The 22,305-nt window shown below is 40.9% G+C and overlaps 1 protein-coding gene across 1 annotated transcript in view; it reads left to right on the top strand.

Moving 5' to 3' along the window:
- Window positions 1–2,644: 2,644 nt before the first annotated feature.
- The window catches only part of TMEM47 (transmembrane protein 47), a 33,709-nt gene continuing 14,048 nt past the window's right edge, over window positions 2,645–22,305 (top strand). Inside the window, exons 1-2 of the mRNA XM_073358061.1 lie at window positions 2,645–3,073; window positions 20,148–20,288. Of these exons, the coding sequence (XP_073214162.1) occupies window positions 2,848–3,073; window positions 20,148–20,288 (367 nt within the window). The 5' untranslated portion in view covers window positions 2,645–2,847. The remainder of the gene's footprint in view (window positions 3,074–20,147; window positions 20,289–22,305) is intronic.

The following is a 22,305-nucleotide window of genomic DNA, read 5'->3' as shown; positions in this document are numbered from 1 at the left end:
ATTGTATAAATGACTTCTACCTACTAATTGAAACTGCCCCAGTCATTAAAAAAATCCATACACCTATTTCACACTCCCTTCCAACTTCATCCTAAAATAGCAAAATGATTCAAAACAGGGTATTTCCTTGGGATTAATGACTGGCCGAGATTAATGGGCTTCAGCTGTACTCCACAAGGACACAAATTTCTCCTACATAGAAATAAAAATCTTAACAACCTGTTTAAAAAAAAACCTTTTAATTCTACTGTTATGATTTGGTTTTCACCTTGAGCATTTTGAAATGGATAATGGTATGCTGAGGCACAGGGGAAATTGTAGAGTCCATGAATCTCCTTGAAAATTAGAAATGGTTGCAAAATATGACAATTATATGTACTGCAATGCACATACATGTTACCAGTCAAGAACCAGACTCCATTGTGCTAAGCACTGTTCAGACCTATAATGAAAAGACTGTTTCTGCCCCCTAAAAATTTAGAATCTAAGTAATATGATGCCCGCCCCTCCATCTCTCTCTCTGGGCTTGAGTATAGGAACACCTAGTTCACAGCACACTGGGAAGGAAATCTAATTCGCACTAGTCTGCCATGCACTAAGTATCTGTGTGGACCCTGCACGTTAAAAGTTTGGTAGTGTGCTTTGATCTGAACGGCTTTTGCAACATCTCAAGAGGATATAAATGGAGGAAAACAGGAATTTGGGAGGGGAGGGGTTAGGTTGTCATCTAGATTCTGATCTCTTACCTATTATGTCACTGGCAAAATTCCTATGGAGTTCAAAAGAAGCAGGAGGAGGCCTTTTAGAGAAAAAATGGAGCTTTAAAGAAAGATGGATAACTTGCATGCAAAATAATTAGTATGACCTAGGGAACAGTTCCTTGTATTTAGAGAGTCTGATTATTGCTTCCTTGAGGTGCTTTCTCCTACCTACCCATTTTTCATAGTCCTACCTCAAATGTACATATAATGATATACAATCAATATATTTTTAAAAATCTGGAACTTTAATCAGTTTATTAAAAAAATAATCCTTGCTTGACACCAGAAATGTTCCCAGGCTGTTTCCATCTTTCTCCTGTAAGTTGATGTGGAAAGTGAAGTGAATAGGACCAGTATCAGTGTTTAATAATGACTCAAAAACATATGCCCTTGACATTCACAGCACTATAATGCTAATTACACACACACACAAATGGAAACAAAACTGCCCCACAGTACCAATAATTTAAGACTGAATTTGAGGTAAGAGATTCAGTTAAAGAGAGGGAAATGGAAAACACTAGCCACAAACACACCCTTTGGGGTTTAGAAGAGGCAGAGGGTTTCATCCTTAAAAGAATGAATTATAGTCGACATCCTTCGCTGCTAATCCTGAACCAGAAGTGTTCTTTCATTTCTTTGTTAATATACTTTGCAAAATAATTGTGTTTGAAGTAGGCCTACCAGTTGGGGGCTGTTAGCCTTACTTCCAAACATAGCTTCAAAGACATTCCTCCTCACTCTTGTTTTCGTGCATGTCCGCTGGGTTCATTTCCCTCCCTGCCCGAAAATGATTCAGACTAGTGTCCATAGGAAAAAAAAAAAGGGGGGGGGGGGGAATCGTCAAATCTGAACCAGACTGTGACAACCCCCCCCCCCCCAGCATTCTTTAAAAAAACCACGATAGACGGTATCTTTTCAAGTGTGGTTTTGGTGGATTAGTTCTCACGAAATGAAATTTAGGGTTAAAAAAAATCTAACTACTAGATTAGCAACTGCACAATCTACTTTTACGCATCACAGATGCTTGAGATCATAGGTGTAAATCGAGGTCACCTCCCACTCAAGTTATGAGCGGAGAGTTCCGGGTATGGGGTGTCTGGGTGGGGTGCAAGGGGAGATCTCGTCTGCACGGAGCTGTACTTTCTTATTTGCACGGTCTCTCAGCGGGGCTGGCAACTTTCCCCAGAGAAACCTTGTGAATTTAATGGTCCCGAAAGGGTTTTGTTTTGTGTCTGAACAGCTTGTTAAACAAATGAATCCGACCAAATTAAAAAGAGAGAAAGAAAACCCCTAGGTGGCGTAAATTGGAAAACGGGATTGATTTGGAAACGGTGCGAATGGATTTCCAAACTGCTCAGGTTCAAATCGCCCCCGGGAGCAGATCTCTAGGGGCTGCCAGGCACAGCCGAGAAGAAAGGGAGCAGGGGACGCAGAGTGGGAGCGAGGGGTGAGCAGGGAGGCTGCCCAGGGTGGGGAAGGGGAGAAGAGCTAAAAGTTCCCAAAAACTTTATCGGGGGGAGAGGATCGTAGCGAACCAGGCGCAGGAGGCGGGGGGGGGGGAGTTAATCTGCGTTAACATCCCTGCACAGCCGCCCCTTTCCCCACCACCACGGCCCTCGCAGGAGCCAGGCGAACAGGCTGGGGCGACTCTCCCCACAATTGGCTGGGGAGACCAGCGTGTGCCGGAGAGCAGGGCAGGGCCAAGCGGCTCGCCGCCTTTCTTTCCCCCGCTCCCTGGAGGAAGCCCTGGGCGTGACGTGCGTGGCTCGGAGGGGGGCCCCGGTGCAAGCTCCCCCGCCGCCCCCCCGCCTTCCCGAGACGAGGGGAGGGGAGGGAGGGGAGGGGAGGAGTGAGCTGGGCAGAGCCGGGGAGCGGGGCTGGGCGCGCTCAGAGAGCCGGGGGACTGGCGGGAGCTGCTGCTGCCGCGGCCGCTGCTGCGCGTGGTGACCGGGGAGGGCTCGGGGCAGGGGTCCAGCCTCCCGCCCGGCCCCGCTCCCCGCCGCGGGCTGCAGTTCACCAGCGCGGCTCCCCCTCTTGCCGGGCCGGTGTAGCGGGCGGCGGCGGCGGCTCTGCCCCGGCCCCCATGGCTTCAGCCGGCAGCGGCATGGAGGAGGTGCGCGTGTCGGTGCTGACCCCGCTCAAGCTGGTGGGGCTGATGTGCATCTTCCTGTCGCTGTGCCTGGATCTGGGAGCCGTGCTGAGCCCGGCCTGGGTCACGGCCGACCACCAGTATTACCTGTCCCTGTGGGAGTCCTGCCGCAAGCCCGGCAACTTGGACAGCTGGCTCTGCGAGTCCACCCTGCACAGCGGTGAGCTACAGCGTCCCTGCCTTCCCGCTCCCCGGCAGCTCCCCGTCACGATCCCCCCCTTCAGCCGCCCGTGCCCCCCCGTACCCAGCCAGCACCTCTACCCCAAGTCACTCCGACCTCGCCATCCCACCCTCCATCGACCCGTATCCAGCACCCCACCCTGCAGCCGTCCAGAATATCCACCCATACCCAGCTTTCCCACCCATTAGATCCTAGCCACGCCACTCCGACCTAGCACCACATTGCAACCCCAGTCCTTCCACCCTGCACTCTATCCTCCTCTGCCTGCCTATCTGCCACCATTGTCTCCGAATCCCAGTCCCCCTCCACAGCCCGGCTGCATCCCAGTCTCCCTCTCTGCTGCCTCCCAGTCCCAGCCCTCTCCTCCCTCTAGAGATGCGTCCCAGTCTCCCTTGTCTTCTCCTTTAGCGCTGCCTCCCAGGTTCCACTCGGCCATGCTGCATCCCCGTCCTGCACCTCTCCTCCTCCCCATCCATCTCGCTAGTTCCAAATGGATAGAAAGTGATATCTGTGAATAATGCATATGTGCAGAGAGCTCCCATGTACCACTCATGCCCTTTCTCTATTTTGTGGTCAGGGAGGCAGGAGCGGATTAAGAACGGGTAGTTTCTGTAAATCAGCTAGGTGGCTGCATTTGTCTTTGTTATGCCAAAAGGTCCTGAGTTTTGGTTAGTTCTGGTTTTTGACCGGTGGTGGTTGTTCACCAAAGAAGGAGCAATTATTGGAGAACAAGGGTTATATCACTTCTCCCCTCCAAAGTGACCAGCAGGATCTGCCTGTAAAGTTGTGGCTTCCAGCCCAGTGATCTGCAGATCAGCCTAGGGTGACCAGATAGCAAGTGTGTAAAACCGGGCTGGGGATGGGGGGTAATAGGCATCTATATAAGAAAAAAGCCCCAAATATTGGGACTGTCCCAATAAAATCAGGACATCTGATCACCCTAGATCAGCCTACAAGAAATAGTTTTACTTTTTTTTTTTTTTTACTTTGTCCTGAGCAGACACCCTCTGGATTCTGTCCTCCCTTTGCTCCTCTCTTCCCCCCTGGTTATGTGCTTCCCTTCTTAGAAAGTGTATGTCTTTTCCAGGAAAAAGAATGAGGAGTACTTGTGGCACCTTAGAGACGAACAAATTTATTTGAGCATAACCTTTCATGGGCTACAACCCACTTCATCGGATGCATGCAGTGGAAAATACAGTAGGAAGATAGATAGATATATACACACATACACAGAGAACATGAAAAAATGGGTGTTGCCATACACACTGTAAGGAGAGTGATCAATTAAGGTGATCACTCTCTTATTGTGTGTATGGCAACACCCATTTTTTCATTTCCCAGTGTGTATATCTATCTATCTATCTATCTGTTTATAGCTATATATCTTCCTACTGTATTTTCCACTGCATGCATCCGATGAAGTGGGTTTTAGCGCATGAAAGCTTATGCCCAAATACATTTGTTGTTCTCTAAGGTGCCACAAATACTCCTCGTTCTTTTTGCTGATACAGACTAACACGGCTACCACTCTGAAACCTTTTCCAGGAAAGCTACCTACCTGCAGGGCCGCGGACAGGAGAGGGGTAAAAGGGGCAGCAACGTTAATGCGCTGTCACTGCCCCTTTTGCCCCCCAAGGGCCACCAACGTGGGGCGGGGGCAAAGTGGAGAGCTGCCCTGGGGCTGGCGATTTAAAAGGGCCTGGGGCTCCGCCCTTTAAATCACCGCCAGAGATGGACTGGCGCGGACCGGGCAGTGTAGAAGGGCTGTCTGGGGGAGGCTGACCCCCAGCCCCACCCCTTCCGCCCGGAGCCAGGCCCCCATACCTGCAAGTCTTTTATTTTACTTTCACCCCTGCCTTTTGTCTCCTTTCATGCTCCTTTCGCCCTATTATCACTTCTCTCGTTTTGGTTTCTTGGTGTTTCTTCAACTTTTTGTTCATGGATGGGGGGGAGCGGGGACACCTTTCCTACTTAAAAACTGCTTGGGATACTCAGAAACAGTCTGTGAATGAAACAAACAAGCTGCCTCTTAGATTTCACTCATTTAAAAAAATCTGCTCTCTTATGGGTTTTTCTAGGCTTCATTGCAAAAACTTCTGGAGTCCCAATGGAAACATTTACAAGTTAAATCAAAACCTGCACAGAAAAAACTGCAAAAGCATCCATTTGGGTCAGTCTTTGCCCTCAGATTTTTGGTAACCATGCAGGGAAGAAATCATCATCTGTTTGCCTGGTTTTGCACTGTATGTTTTTAATGCATGGATTTCTTCTTTTCCTGGTTTCTCTGAAATCTTTTTGTAGTTCTCAGAACCAATCTAAGCTCTGCTTGAAAACAATATTACAGAATTCCCCTCGTTGGTTGTCTTAAATTATTTTATTCATTGTCAGTGTCTGGGGTAACATTTGGTGGGGTTTAGTGTTATTTGTTTTAGACTGTGTAATGCAAAAATTACTCTCAAAAATGTCATCTTGGTTCAGTTACCAGGGAATTTAAACAAACTTTGGAGGACAGCTTTCTTTTCTTTCTTCAGTATAAATGTAAATTTATGTAGGAATGTCAGCTTCGAAGTGTCTCCTTAGCAACGTGAATCCTTTGCCCCTTCTCTGTCTCTTGAAATAATATCCCCTTGATTGCATAAAGACTTTTCAGATGGCTTTATCTCCCCCTTTTCTTTCACTGTGTGTTTGCCCCTTCCGCACAAAAGAATGTGGAGAATTAAAAGAAGCTGGACAGTGCAAAGCAGCATTTGAGGGTTGTTAATCTGTCTCTAATTGCTTTGTCAGTCATCTACCTTTTCTATTTTTATGGAAGACAGAGGGAGGCAGGTGGGTGGAGAAAGGGGGATGGGTTAGGATGTCAAATGCAGTCTTGCTGGACACTGCATGTTAAAAATTAGGACAGATCTGCTGCCCTCGCCTGACCTTTTCTCCACCCCTTGCAAAAATTCTTGACTGTTCGATTCTATTCCAGTTCTTTGAAACAGCTTTGCTCATTTTCCTTTAAGGAGAGCCAGGTTTCACAAGCTACTGGGGAAGAAGTGAATGATTGTTTTATTTGAGGTGACTAGAACAAGACCTTTACTTTCCTCATGTTTGGCACATGATCCTATTCTCAAAGGGAACCTGAAATATGAGAAACTGAGCTGTTCTTTCTGCCCCGCTTCTCTTTAGAGCCAGATACAACTCATTAAAGTCAATGGAAAGGCTCCTGCTGAATTCAGTGAGAGTTAGATCAGACCCATATTCCATGACATCATGTGTTCTTGCTTAATATTTGAAGTGCAATTTCTTACTACACGAAGAATATTAAGCAGTAGAGTTTGGAAACTTTTGTCATAACTAGACTTAGGGTTCCCAACTGCTATCAAAAGAGCAACTTTGTTGTGTTTATAGCAAGGAATTTACTGAGAGTGATTGCATGGGCTGTAGCTGAAAATAATCCCTTTTGCCTGTTTTCATCCATGCCAGTGCTTCCATCACTTGGCATACAGTATACATCTGTTCTTGAGGATTTTTTTTTAAATAATTTTAACCAAGCACCCCATGTCTTTCTTAGCATTGTTATACTTAGAGCTTTGTGAATACTTCCTAGTATTGCCAGCCCTATGTGTTCAAAAATCATGAGTCAGGCCAACAAAATCACGAGATTGGCTTAAAAAGTATGAGATTTTTACAAAGTGTAAATACATTTTAGGGTTCTTTGTATTTGCCTCCTGGCTTTGGAGTCTTTAGGGTTCACTTGGATGATGTTTTCAATTTTTTCTCAGCAACCCTGAGGGCTAGAACCTTAATTTAGTTTTCAAATGAAAGTTGATATTCTTACCTAATCACACATCTCCAGAAGCTGGGGCTTTAAGGAAAAGTCACAAAGTATCACAAGACTTGCAATACAATTGCAAGAGTTGGTTATGCCAATTTAGTATTTTAGGAGTTGTGCTGGAATACAAATTTTGTCTGGGGCAAAAACTTAACACGCAGAGTTTTGCCTATGTGCAAATATGCCTGTAATTTTTTTTTAAAATTCATCCTTCTGATTTTTAAATATGTGGGACTAACACCAAGGATTTACAGGATTTGGATGCTTTCTTTGGCTTTATTTTTAAACAGACTCTTGCAGATTATTATTCTGATGTGGGTTAGGCTCTTCTTAAATTGTAATGTGTTTAAGGCAAAAGAAGTCCATGTTTAAATAGGGGTTATTGACCATGCACACTTAATTTTTCATGACTTTTCTATATAATTAAATGCATCTTATATAAAAATGGTATGGTATGTCTAAATAGCTTGTTCTGCAGAACCATGAGATACTTGGGTTTTTTGGCTTTTTTTTTAACAGTAGACCTTAGCCAATATAGTCTGTCAAATCAAAAATACATAAATATGAACTGATAAATAGATCAGTTCTGAAGGAACCATTTATAGCAGGTAAACATTGTGTATTTTGGTTTAAATATAGACACATGTATTTCATAGACCAAAATGGTTCGTTGGGGAGCATTATGGCTTATTGCATCAATAATGCACATAAAACTCTCTATGAATATAGTTAACAAGTGTAAAGCCTTTCTGGTTTATAGGGCACATATATATTCTTTTTAGTAAACCACCTAAATACACATATTTGCCACATTTAATTTCCTTTAAGAAAATTATACTCTTTACAACTTTCCATGAAGGTTTAAAAGACAAAACAACCCCAAGGGAATAAATACAACAAGGTCTTTATAGATCTTTAAATTTAGTATTCAGAAGTCATTGAAGATAAGATGATAATCCATCCTTAACTTGGAACATAGTGCATATTAAAAATTATTTAACTGTAGATGTATGCTTAAAATCCTATTCTAATGTAGTAAGCTGTTCTTAAAAAAATAAAGTAGAACTGACCTTGTTTGGTGTCAGATCACTTGCATGAGTTTAACCTAAATTATACACTAGGTGAAAATTTCTGAACTAACATGGTCAATAGTCTTGGATGACACATGCATGCTTATTTTGAACCTGATCAATTGTTTCAAAGCAAAGTTGCTAGCTCAAAAGTGACTTTGTCCTTGGAAGCTATGGATCTTTGCGTTAAGTGAGTAGGTATTGACACATATTTGCAGCAAGATGGGCAGTCACTTCAGTATCCTCTTCTGGCTTGCTATAAAGTAGCATAAGCAGAACAAATGTAATTTTATTAAGTCTAAAAAAAAAGGTAGTTAAACAGGAATGGAAAATTAATACTCAGTCCCATTGCTAACATGAAAACTTTTGTACATCCAAAAAAAGTTATATGCCAAAGTAAATAAAACACAATTTCTCTTTTCTGCCTTGAGAGAAAATTGATTTTTAGTGATTTTTCTTTAGATTTCCATAATTCCAGAACATACACATTTCCCCCACCCCTCAAAGGAATAATACTGACCTATAAGGATACAAACATTTTTAGCATTCTTTTCTGTCAGTGGCAGAGAAACATTAATCCTCATATAGTAATTCAATAGATCAGGTTGGAGCTAAGGGGCCTGTTGGGTTATTTAATCCATCCTTCAACAAGATCACCTCTTTTAAATTGGCAGTTTACGTGGACTCAGCACAAAAGTAAAATACTTACTTCAAACCTGCCACCAATGAAGTTCTGTTAATAATAATAATAATTAATAATTAGTATTTATATAGTGCTTGAAACATATTTGAAGTGCATTAGAATCACTAACTAATTAATCATCCCAACAGCCCCATGATGTAAATATGTTCCCTGTTTTATGGGTAGGAAAACTGACAAAGTGACTTGTCCAAGACCGAGATCTGGCTAACAGAACCAGGATTAGAGCTCAGGACCTTTTCACAGCAAATCCGATGCTCATTCTTCTAGGCTACACATGTTCCCACTACAGCATACCGTGAAACACACTGTTTCAGGCCTTTTGGTGTGACATAAGCAAACGTTCTCCGGTCACCTAAGTGAGAAGTATATACATGGAACCCAGCAATACTCTCACTAAGCAAACACACATGGGGTGTGTGTGCATGTGTTCGAATAAAGAAAGACACCCAACAGTGTTTTTTAAAGCAAGAAAAATATTTTCAATAAAGTTTCTCCTAACCTACTTCAAATTACTGCCACTGCTTTTGTGCATTATCACTTTTACAATGATAATGCTTATTCTTCTATTAAAGTGTGCTTATTTGAAAGAAAAAAAAATCTGGTTCCAGATGCTCTTATGCTCTTAAAGCTAGTGATAATAGAAGTGGCTAAATATTTGATGAGAGTTATATTTAGAACCAAGTGGACTGTAACATTGGCCAAAGATGATCACATAGGATCCAATCTAACAAGTAGGAGTGAGTAGGGTCTGTCAGGTTGTATTGCTACATTCATTTTTTGCTTGCTCCAGATTAGTAATATAAAGACCATCATTTTGATGGAAAATGCTCTTTGCGTGATTTTGAAGTGCTAATAGTTTTTCCACAGGGTACATTGGAATGAGTTTTACAAATGTTAGGAAAAAAATTGCCCGTTCACTTTAAGCACTCTGGTAATTCTGGTAAATAATGATAATTCTGGCAAATAATGACATTCATACTGCAATGTGAAGTGTATTTCTCTCATCTTCCCCGCCCCCATTTCTAGTTGTTGAAATATTACAAGCCAAATGCAGTGGTGTGTATATAGGAGCTCAGAAAAGGAGAGATTAGATTCTTTTTACCTTGAAAAGTAGTCTTCAGTCTTTGTCTCCCTCCTTTTCTCTGCACTAGCCACATGTAATTCTACGGTTTCTAGCTTTCTGTAGTTATTGGAATGAATGCCCAGCAATTATTTTTAACACCGTAAACATTCTATAAGAATCTCAGCGCAAGGTCATGTATCTGGTGCAGAAAATTCCCAGGCATACATTACACGGTGAATAAATTATAGATTACATGATTTCCTGTAATACTGTGCTTGTCTTGTAGTCTGAAGATTGGTTGGCTAAAGTAATGTCTGATGTATAGCACCTTTTAAAAAAAGTGTTAAGCATTTCACATCAAGTATATCTTCTTTCATCTGATGAAAACACTTTCTTCCTCATCACTTAAAGAATAGTCCCACAAGGTCTTAGAAGCTTGTGTTCAGTGGGGTTGGAAAAGTGAGAGCAGCTGGCTTGAAAAGGAAACTTTGTATCCAGTTGTTTTGGGGGATTTTTTTATTAAATAAAAATTAAGTTTTACTTTGCTTGGAAGCAATACATCAATGGCCAAATGATCAAGTGCATGATACATCTCAAGTTGTTCATACATCTGTAAACTTATGCATCCTGGTGCCCCCCCCTCCTTTTTTTTTTTAACATGCAAACCTGTATTATTTACAGACTACTAGATGCTAATATCTTTGGGATAGATTTGATCTTTCTTCTATGAAGACTAAGGGTAAATGATTAGAGCTAGCTGGATACATACAGCACAGCGCCTTATCATAGAATATCAGGGTTGGAAGGGACCTCAGGAGGTCATCTAGTCCAACCCCCTGCTCAAAGCAGGCACAATCCCCAATTTTTGCCCCACATCCCTAAATGGCCCCCTTAAGGATTGAACTCACAACCCTGGGTTTAGCAGGCCAATGCTCAAACCACTGAGCTATCCCTCTGCCCTAACAAGCAGCAATCACACCCATTGACTGCAGTGTAGACATATCCTAAGTCTAATTGAAAATCAGTGGGACTTAGGCTCCTAAGTCATCTAGGTGCTCTTGAAAATTGTACTGCAAATTCTGTTTGAGTTATGTGAAACTCCTCTTGTCTTAGGCCCTGGTCCTGCAAGCTGCTTTGTGCAAATGGATCTTTGCACAAACCCCCACTGATTACAGTGCCATTTCGGATAAACACAGGGTGCTGCCTATGTGGGGCAGTGTTGTATTAATTTAGATGGAATAAATGGGCAAAAAGTGTTAATGTAACCCAGTCACTGTCAAACATTAAACATGTTAAATATGGTCCAGGGTTTGGCATGCAGAGACCTTGGCATTGTGGCAAACAAACCATTAAAATTCTTTTAAAAGTTTTACTAAAGATACAGAAATGAATAAGGAAAACCCATTAAAGCATTTGGAATGTAAAATAAGACCTTTTATTTTAACAACATTCCTTATTCTCTTTCCCTTTAGCTGGAGAGAATCTTGCAAGGAAAAACCCCCTAGTTTGACAGTCTTTCTGATGGTGTTAAAGATTGGGTGGCCTAGTGCCTGGTTTTCGACTGGAAAGTCTTGTTGAAAATGGGACCTGATAGTGTCCGGTCAGATATCTTTCTTGTTCTAAGATAGCAGCAGAACTTGGTGGTATTAGATATTTGGTTTGTAAAAATACTTCTGTCTTTTCCCATGAATGGCTGCTTTCAGTGCATTTGTAGACTTAGATAGCTGTACTGAGTGCCAAAATTCAGTTTCATGTCACAAACAGAGCAATGACTCAACAAAGTATTTGTATTCAACCCTAAGAAAACTGTTTATACAGCCACAATAGTGCAGGTTCACAGACAATGGCTTCATGTAGGCAGGATTGGCCTTAGGTAAAATATTCCCAAGTGCCTAAGAATCTGCTACAACATACAAAGATCAAAAGGGGCAGCACCAGTGATGCATGATGATGGGAACAATATAAGCAAGTAAATAGCACAGAAAAGTCACCTATAGTAGTATGGAGTGCTTGTGTAAGGGACTGCTATGGAGGTTTGCTGATGGAGTGACTTCACGGGGGTGTCTGTGAACCTCTGCAAGATGTGCAAAGGATCTGTGTGACGAGAGCCATAAGGAGAGATGCTGCAGATCCATCTTTATTTTGATCTTGATGACCCCAGTATTCTGTGCTCATAGCTGGGGAGATGGACTGCATAGCAGACCCATGGCCTGGCCCTGGCTTGGTGGGGATGGAAAGGATGGAAGTGGATTTCACGTTGCTAACAGCTCTGCACTCTGCCTGCAGAGAGTCCAAATAACCTTTCCAAGAAATTCTTTGCATGTACTGTGTGCCACTCATGCAGAGCCCAGATACTTGGTGTCTATGTGGGTGGAGTAATTTCATCACAAGAGCTTTGTGGTGGTCATGATATTCCTTTTCCACCAATAACTCCACTGACTTCAATGGAGTTACTCCTAATTTACTTGGGTATGAGAAGAGAATCAGGCCTAGCATGTTAGTCTTTGCATATGGATAATCTTAAGAAAAGAGATGACAAGTTTGCTGGTCAGATAACTTTTTAGAAAGGATACTCTACTTTGTTTTGCTTTAATGATGATTTGTTTCTTTATGGTTAATTTGTTTTTGGAGGTTTGTAAATGTAGCAAAAGGAGAGGTATATAGCTATTTATAATTGCACAAATCGCTTGACATTTTAAAGTAATTAGAAATGTCTCATCTTATTTGCTTTATTGGTTACTTGCTCTCACACTCAGTGGGCTATACTTAATTTCTTTTGCATCTGGTGTAGGAGTGTCAATAGTTTTTCTTCATTTCACTTAGCACATTTTTTCAGGTTCATCATTCTTTGATCTAAATTCTGTATTACAAACTCTGAGGATGTGTGCTGTTACTTTAAATCTGTAGCAGGATGCTAAACAGGAGGAGGCTGGGATGTGTCCTAGGTATAAGTTCTAGGACTGAGAAGCTCAGAGAATAGTGTTAGAGAAAATACTATTTTCCTTATTCTAATAAAGTTTCTTCTTGTTCAGCATTGGAAGAAAGAAACACTGTCACAATGACACAAATAATTTCTCTTATTTCATTCCTTACAAGCAGAGGGCTCAATGGAGAACTTTTGTACAAATCAAAGGACCCATCCTTGGCTTCATCCTATTTTCCAAAAGAGATTAACTAAGTTTATTTACAGTATATGAAAGAGCTACTGTATGTTAACATTCAGTATATTATGTATTTTCACAACCACATTCAATTCAGAGTTCTGTGGATAGAAAAATATTTTCTTTTTCAGGAATTCCCCAAAACATTGAAGAACTGAAACACACAACATTTGCATGGCTCTTTCACATATTTACAATGAATGACCTCTTTATTAAAAGGAAATACATTTTTTTATTCTCGGCAATTTGAGACATTTTATCCTTCTTTTATGACTTCTGCTGATATTATCCTAAAACTGAAGTATTATTTTGGCAAAGAAATTGAGCAGATAAAACTATTTTTAATTAAGAATGAAGAACTTAAGCTGACTGCTTAGGTTCACTTCACTTTACTGGGTAGCAGGGTGGAGAGTGATACTTTTCAAGGTCGAATTAACACCGTGCTTATAAATAGCTTAGAAACTGGCAGAATTTCTAAATAGATATGAAACTGAAGCTATGCTCAGCTAGGAAAAGGCAAAGACTTAAATATGAGTTGCACGTAAGTGATTAATGTAAAAGGGGCCAGGACTACTTATTTTTATTTTATTTAATTGAGAAGAGCATTTATATGTTAAAGGCTCATTTTCTGTTTTGTATGGCATATTCTGGATAATGAAAATATGTATGAAATTGTTCCGGTTAAAAATCATATATACTTTGCAAATTTTGTGATACCCCTAAAATAATAAAATTATTACTAAATCTTTGTTATAACAACACCCACCAGGATCAGCGTAGGGGTGATTGTTTCCTATGGCATGTATAGTGTGTCCCCTTAAGGGCACAAATCTACATCTAGATTTTCAAATACATGGGTAGCTGTGCATTGAAAGAAGTGTAATTATTGGGGCTGCTCAGTACACCAAACGCAGCGTGCAAGTGCACCACAACTTGGGGGCAAGCTCTGTTGGTGCTTCAGTAGTTAGGCCTTGCAGGTGCTAGCCCTGGCGGGTCCCAGTAAGTACTAGGACTGGCAGGAAAGGGAGGGGTTGCAGATAGCTGAGGAACACAGCCTGGGGGCTAGTCTAAGCTACTATGCTACATTGGTGCATCAGCACTGCTTCTGCTGAAGATGTGATATGTCAACAGGAGAGCGCTCTCCTGTCAGCATAATTACTCCACCTCAACCAGAGGAGGAAGTTATGTCGGTGAGAGAGTGTCTCCTGCCCACTTAGCGCTGGTGTGGACAGTGCTTAGGGTGATGTAACTTGCATCGCTCAGAGGGTAGCTTTTCACCCCCCTGAGTGACATAAGTTACATCACCTTAAGCAGTAGTGTAGACAAGCCCTTAAACAATTACAGTTCTAGTGAGCAATGGAAGTTCCTGTTTGGGCCTCTGGGGCAGTCAAATCGAGAGACAGGGCTCCTCATGCCTAGTGCCTGAGGTGCCCTTTCCAGTCCAGTCTTTATTTGAGCGCATAGAAGCTTGCAGGGTTCTAGGCCAGGCTCAGTTACTGTATCTTATGGGGGCCTCTCTGGACTGGTTCTCTGCCCAGCTGTTGCTTCTCCCCCATAAGTACCATGCAGACCTACACCTGGCTTTATCGTCCAGCATCCCAGCCTGGACACAGGTGGCTCTGTGTACAGTCCCTGGGGATTCCTCTCTGCATCTAGCTTCTGTGCAGCTTCTGGCTAGCCATGCAACTTCTGCTTCAGCTTCCCTGACCTCAGTGGCCATGTAGCTGCCACTTCCAAACAGAGTCCAGCCGTTTCCTGGTTCAGCACCATTCCCATTCCCTGGCCAGGGGAAAGGAGATATGCAGTGGGAAGAGGGCTGATGGCAGTTGTAGTCCCCCTGCTTAGTATATCTATCCCAGAGGCATTTCATGAGGAATGTATAATTATATACTAGGTATGTTAATTGTGATCAAGCAGGTGGGAATTAAAGGACACATTTAATGTAATAATTCTGTACTTGTTACTAACAGCAACTTAGATTTTCAAAACTGAAAGAATTTTAAAACCTAATTTACTTTTCTTTTTTCATTTCTCTCAGCTTGTCCAATGAAAATCAGTTAATTCAGTTTCACTTTTGTTCATGACCAATTTCAGGTTCTGGGTGTTGCAATATTTGGGTTGCAAACACTTTATGAGTGAAAATAACTGTTTTCTTTTAAGTGTTAAAAATACCCTGGAAATATTTCAGGTGGGTTTAGGTTTTTAAAAAGCTATTCTTTCAAAATCTAAGTATCTACATTTGGGTTCAAATTTAAGGAGAACATTCTTTTAAATCCCAAATTATATAAGATATCTACCATTTAGGCATAATGAAAAAATTAGCACAATTTCTAACAACTTTGTTGTAGTCACCAAAGTCTTGCTCTGTTCGTTGATGTGTAATGTTGTGTATCTTGCTGTGATGTACTGTACTATTACAATGTACGTGGATTATGTTTCAGAACCAATACAACTAATACTGGTCAATAAGGCCTCAATTTTCAAACTTTCAGTCACATCCATCACTTTATACATGTGAGCAATCACACTGAATTTAAGGAACTACTCACATATATAAAGTAACTCCTGTGCTTGTTTGCATGATTGGGTTTTAAGTCTTTGAGGAAGCAAATTTTGCATGTCTCTAAAATAGACTTTGTAGTGTAATACAGGGAGTCATCACTCTTAATCATTTCATGTATATATAAATGGTATGAAATAGTTAAGCTTAAAAAGAAGCAATTTTATACTATTTTATTTTGTACTGGTAATGCATTCATGTGACATCAACTCTTAAGTACTAGTGATATAGATAGAAGAAACAGAGAGAAGAAATCTTGCTGTTAACTGATGTTCTTGCTTTGTTACCATTTATTATAAATTATTTCACTGCAATTCCGTAGATACATGTAGTATAAAAAAAGAGTTCCTTATAAAACGGAACATATATTTATTACATAAAACTCTCATTTTTAAAGGCATCTATTCCCATTTTTGTTTTTCTGTATAAAAGCGGTCCAACAGTCTGCATATTCCTTTTAAAAATATTATTATGCATGTAGGATGAAATTTCCCTCTGTACAGAGAGCTCTGAAGGCCCATGTTCACTTAAGTCCCATTTAAGCTCTCCTTTATCACTAGCTGCAATAGCCTTCAAAACTTGAGGATTGAGATTTTTTCTAAGGGGATTTTGATGCATCACTCTCGTTTGGTCATCTATGCAAATCTCAACCCAAAATTATTTTGTGCACTACATAACATTTGACTGTGTTTCATATTGTGTCATCAGTTTTTAAACAGAACTCCCTATTGAGTCCAGTCGGGAGTTCTGCTTAAAAACTGATGTTACTATATGGCCCTGTGAGTGGAGACTTTATGAACCAAGATACAAAAGAGGCAGTCCCTGTTGGAAATCTCCACCTCTCCCCAATACATTTGAGTCCAGAATTCTGCCTGTAGTTAAAATAACTGTCCCTCAATTAATATTTGGGAATGAATAGACAAAATTGAAGTTCTGCTGTTCTGAGCTGATTGTCAACATCACATTCTCAGTCCCCATGTCCCGGAAGTCCATTCCCCTTGACTAGTCCAAATCTCTTAGTTTGGAAAATGGGTGTTTGTCAACATTGATTTGTCTGCTTACACCCACATCAGTAATGAAACATGGTGGTATCGTTGTTTTTAACCTTTCCAAAATCCATAATGTGTCTGAACTGGTGGCTAAGATGTTAGCCCAAGTTCTCATCTTGGACTTGGACTATTGTTACCACTTGATTGGTCTTCCTGCCTCATCTATTACCCATTTGCAATCCCTTTGGAAAGCAGTAGCATTCTTAATTTTTTCATCACCTTGTAGCTCCAGTGTCACACATCTTTATTTAAGGAGACATTCTGGCTTCTGATCATCCTGAAGATAACATTGTCACGGAGTCCCCGGGCAATGCTCTGGAACTGCTCCCTACGAAGCCAGGCAGGACTCTGGGGAAGTCTCCTTTCTGTGAGCAGACTGTCTTCAGGACACACATCTCACACAACTTCCACCTTCTTGGGTCTGACCTCGGAGCATCCTCTGCCCCTCCGTGTGCTTCCCACAGCGAGTCCACCCAGGTGGGGTCCTGGAGAAGCCAGAGGGTTCTGCACCCCAACTTCGCAGTCAGACGTGACTCTCAGCCAGCCAGTAAAACGGAAGGTTTATTAGACGACAGGAACATGGTCTAAAACAGCTTGTAGGTGCAGAGAACAGGACCCCTCAGCTGGGTCCATTTTGGGGGGGCAGTGAGCCAGACAACCAAGTCTGCACTTCACTCCATGTCCCCAGCCAGCCCCAAACTGACTCTCTCCAGTGCCTCTTCCTCTGGGCTTTGTCCCTTTCCCGGGCCAGGAGGTCACCTGTTCTCTTTGTCTTCAACCCTTTAGCTCTCATCTTGCAAGGGGGGAAGGGCCAGGCCATCAGTCGCCAGGAAACAGGGTGTTGGCCATTCTCTGTGTCCAGACCCCTGCACACACCTGTCCTCTAGGGCTCTGCAGTGAAAATACATCCTTATCCCACCACCTAGATACTTAAGAACTGCATAGGGGAAACTGAGGCACCCCCACAATATTCAGAGGAAACATTAAGAACAGTCCTGCTTCGTCACAAACATGTAATCTCTTATTATTTGTAAGCATTTAAAATTTCCATTCCCTAGCTTCTCCATATGTATGCAATTTGGTTTATACTTGCACTCTTGGGTGAGCTTTACTTTCTGGGCTAGAGGAATTACATGTCTTGTCTTTGTACCTGTGCAATTTTTAAGTGTAGGGTTTTCTCTGATGTGGTTCCATGCTGGTGGGATGCTCCTCCATTTGATATCTGTAGTGTTACTATGTTTATATATTCGTTTTGTACAGTACTCTGTTACTGGGAGAGTGTCTTATACATCAGTAACAATAATCATTTAACAAAAATTATAATAATTTACAATTTTCTTTGTCATATCAGCATTAATCAGTCAGTCCTTGTAACACTCCTGTAGGTAGATAAGACAGTATTTCCATTTTACTAATAGTAAAACACAGAGAGAGAGAGAGAGAGAGAGAGAGAGAGTAAATAACTTCTTTAACTGCATACTGAGTCAGGGTAGGAGACTTGAAGAGTTCCTGGTTCCCAGATCCATAGGCAGTCCAATATATGAACCTCCGTCACCGAGAACCTGTCTTCATTGCTGCAGATTTCTCTAATGTGACTGCATCTATATAGTTACACTGGCGAAGACCCATTAGCGAAGAGATGCTCCACTCCTACATGACTTACTGGTGATTTACTGGGCTAAGTCATGCAGGTGGTAAGTCCCTCTTCAGGTTATTGCAGAGTGTCTACTTTATGGGTTTGAATCGGTTGTGTACTATGTATATATTGTTTTTATGTAATATGTATTTACACTCTTAGTTTCTTTCATTCATACTGTAGGTGTCCTTCTAACTAATTGTTGAAACCCAAATGTGCTTAATTTTGAACACATTTTGCTTGCTTGCCTTTTAAAAAAAAAGTTAAGGGTTCTGGGCAATTTATTCTTCTTGATTTGATCTTATTCTGGTAAAGTTTGATCTCTAAATCCATGCTGAGAATGAGGTCCTAAATCAGTTCTTTATTAACTTTGTACCAGTCATACACTTTGCTTTTCTATTCCAACTGAAATATCAGCACTAGATGTGCCAAGGAGTGAGAGAGCCAAAGTTTCCATAGCTCTTTCTGTCCCACTAACTCATTGTAGGGATTTGTGTTGGTGATTATCTCTCTTCTAGTTCTGAATGACTGGAGTTGTTGCTATGATCCTCTTGCTTGATCTGTATTGTTGCAGTGGGACTAAGGTTGAAATCTGCTTCTTTGCAGATGGTCAGCACAAGGCCCCCTCAATTTTAGATTAAACCTTCAAATTAGGATTGCCTTGCCCTCCGCACAGGGGTGGATTTTGCAGTGTACAGAAATGCATGATTCCAGACTGCTGAGATGTTTGTGAATTATCACTGGGCTTCAGATTCTTAAACCTTGGGTCAAGTGCTGTAGCTATCTTTAGAAATCTGACATTGGTACCGTCTTTGCGTTTTGTCAAATCTGCAGTGAAAGTGTTCTTAAAATGAACACGTGCTGAATCATCATCCGAGACTGCTATAACATGAAATATATGGCAGAATGTGGGTAAAATAGAGCTGGAGACATACATTTCTCCCCCAAGGAGTTCAGTCACAAATTTAATTAATGCATTATTTTTTTAACAAGCATCATCAGCATGAAAGCATGTCCCCTGGAATGGTGTCCGAAGCATGAAGGGGCATACGAATGTTTAGCATATCTGGCACATAAATACCTTGCAATGACAGCTACAAAAGTGTCATGCAAATGCCTGTTCTTACTTTCTGGTGACATTGTAAATAATAAGTGGGCAGCATTATCTCTCGTAAATATAAAGAAACTTCTTTTTCTTAGTGATTGGCTGAACGAGAAGTAGGACTGAGTGGTCTTGTAGGCTCTAAAGTTTTGCATTGTTTTGTTTTTGAGTGCATTTATGTAACCAAAAAAATCTACATTTGTAAGTTGCACTTTCACGATAAAGAGATTGCACTAGAGTACTTGTATGAGGTGAATTGAAAAATATTGTGTCTTTTATCATCTTTACAGTGCCAATATTTGTAATAAATATAATATAAAACGAGCACTGTACACTTTGTATTCTGTGTTGTAATTGAAATCAATATATTTGAAAATGTAGAAAAACATCAAAATTAATAAATTTCAATTGGTATTCTGTTGTTTAACAATGTGATTAAAACTGCGATTAATTATAATTATTTTTTTAATTGTGATTTTGTTTTAGTTAATCGCATTAATTGACAACCCTCGTATTAACCTTTATTCTACATTAGGGGAAAGCTGTGATTTAGATTGGACTAAGCTAACACATGTTAACTAATCCTGACCTAACCTTGTCCTTTCTCCCTAAACTGGAGAAAGCCAAAGACTCAACTCCAGCAGTTGTTACTCAGGCAAAACCCCCAGTTGAATCTTGAGAAAGGATTGCAGGATTTGCCTTTTAACTTGCATCTATCATATGAAGCATTTAAAAACTCCTGAAGGATTTGTACTCATTTAAAAAAAAAATGGTTGTGAGTTTCCTCAGGTCCTGATATGTTCTGTACCTGTCCTTTATAGTTCTCCTTTTCCTCTGTAGGGCAAGTGTTTGTTGTTTTGCTGCAATTGTTTTTATTTCTTTCTCTTTCTAGACTGGCAGATAGCGACTCTCGCTTTGCTTTTGGGCGGTGCTACCATCATTCTCATAGCTTTCCTGATTGGTTTGATCTCTATCTGTGTGGGGTCTCGGAGGCGGTTCTACAGACCACTAGCGGTCATGCTCTTTGCAGCAGGTAAATAAATTAATCACTTCCAGAACTGTGTTTAAAATTTTATTCGTACAGCTTTACTTTCATGCAGTAGATGTCCACTGTAGTCATACAGAGACATTTAGTTTGTCTTATCCCAAAAATACCTAATACTATTTAGCATACCAATTTTGTAATATGTTAATAATTTTTACATTTACATTCTTGCAGCTTCTAAATCCAATGCAAATAAATATTGTCTGAAGTACCTGATGCATGAGGGACTGCAGGTCAGCTTTTTGAGGAGGTTATTTTGTGTTGCTTCATGTCCCCCTTTATTCTTCTTGAAGCCCATTCTGATAAATTTTAATGTTCTTTTTTAAAATTTGAGATTGAAAAATCAATTCATAAGGGTGAATGAACCCTTGAAGCCATAAGGATGAAAATAAATAGGATTAAATTTTAAAGGTGTTTGTTTCTGCTCCTGCACCACGAGAGGAATTAATTTCATTGTTTAACTCTTAATTATTAATTTTAACAGTTGTCATATACTTTAAAGCTCTTCTTTGATTTTCAAAGCACCAAAGTGGAACAGTTTATGCAAAGATACACGGAGACCTTAAGAAAGACCTTTGAAAAAAAAATAGGCCCCAAGAATTCTGTAATAACTGCCATACCAAATCCTATCCTATTATGCATTCTGGTGTTTTTCGGCTTGGCCAGTAAACGATATATTTCCCTCCGCCTGAGATCCACCAAGCATGACTTCCCTTCATCCTGTCAATCATATCTGTGCTGGAGCCAACAGATTAAGCCTCTCTGATAGCCCATAATGAAGAGACTGACAGATACATCTAGTCTGCTAGATGGATTTAAAAAAAGCCATTTTCAAGGATATGAAAAGATAGGCCCTCAGAATGTGGAGGGTATTTAGAGCTGAAACAAAGCTCTGGGGAAGGATCTTGCTGCCCCCTGCTGTATGTATTAATACAGTTGGCCTGCTACAATTTAGCAGGAATAGGGACACGCTTTTATGCATGCATGTAATATAACTGTTTTCTTTCTCATTTGCTTCTACTGAGAAAATGCAAAATAGGTTCAGAAATTTTGAGTAGAAATGGATCTTTTTGATCTGTGTGTGAATAAACTGACACATGCCCACTAAATGAATGCACTAGTCTCTTTTTTAGTTTTTTTTAAACTCACCTTCAACCATAACATTATAAAACACTCCAGGCAGTTAATTTCTAGGGAAATGGGATTATTGTACTTCTCTGGTGGTTTCTCATTTGGCCTTTGACTCCAAGTCTCATAATACTGTGCAGTAATTGCCCAGAAATATACTGCCTATCATGACTTATTGCTTAATTAATATGTTATTAAATTTGTAGCTTTTTCTTTTTTTATAAAAGCCTTGCTTTCTCTTTTCATGGAGACAGGGGGAGAAAGAATCCCAATGTGTACCACTGGGATTAAAGTAAATTTGCTTGTTTATTACAACAATTCTGCTCTTAACACTTACCTACATCAGTATGACTATATTAAAGCTCTACCTTGTGGAAGATAATTTACCTGTTTCCTTTACCCTAGGTTATTAGTATTTAAGAGCCATGGCCCAAAATGTGTTGGAGGGAGGGATATAGTGAGGCTGAGAAGAGCTGCCCTGTGCAACAATGTTGCCTGGCAAATCGGTGGGAAATAGTTTTGGGATTTAATGCTGACGTTGTCATTTGTTCCGAAGGGTCACAGCTCTTCTTTCAACTATCTTTGGAGTTGGACAGGGGCCAGGGAGCACCTGCGAGACCTGTGATGCTATTGAGGACATCTAGGCTGGAGCACAGAGGTGTTTTCCCTCCATGCAGATGTCTCTAGATTCAGATTGTCTTTGTGGATTTCAGAATATTTTAGAGGTTGGAGGGTCCCAGCTCCAGGAACCTGCATGATTATGGTTAAGAATTTATTCCTTCTCCCTTCAGATGGAGATATCTACTCCAGGCAGAACAAAAGAAGTGCCTAGAGCCACAGACTGTGTGTGCTGGGGGCAGATGAGAATGTGTAAGGA

Source organism: Lepidochelys kempii, chromosome 1, assembly GCF_965140265.1.
Source record: "Lepidochelys kempii isolate rLepKem1 chromosome 1, rLepKem1.hap2, whole genome shotgun sequence".
NCBI classification, from domain to species: Eukaryota; Metazoa; Chordata; order Testudines; family Cheloniidae; genus Lepidochelys; species Lepidochelys kempii.
Note: the sequence above shows the minus strand (reverse complement) of the source record. Positions and strands in the feature narration are given on the sequence as shown.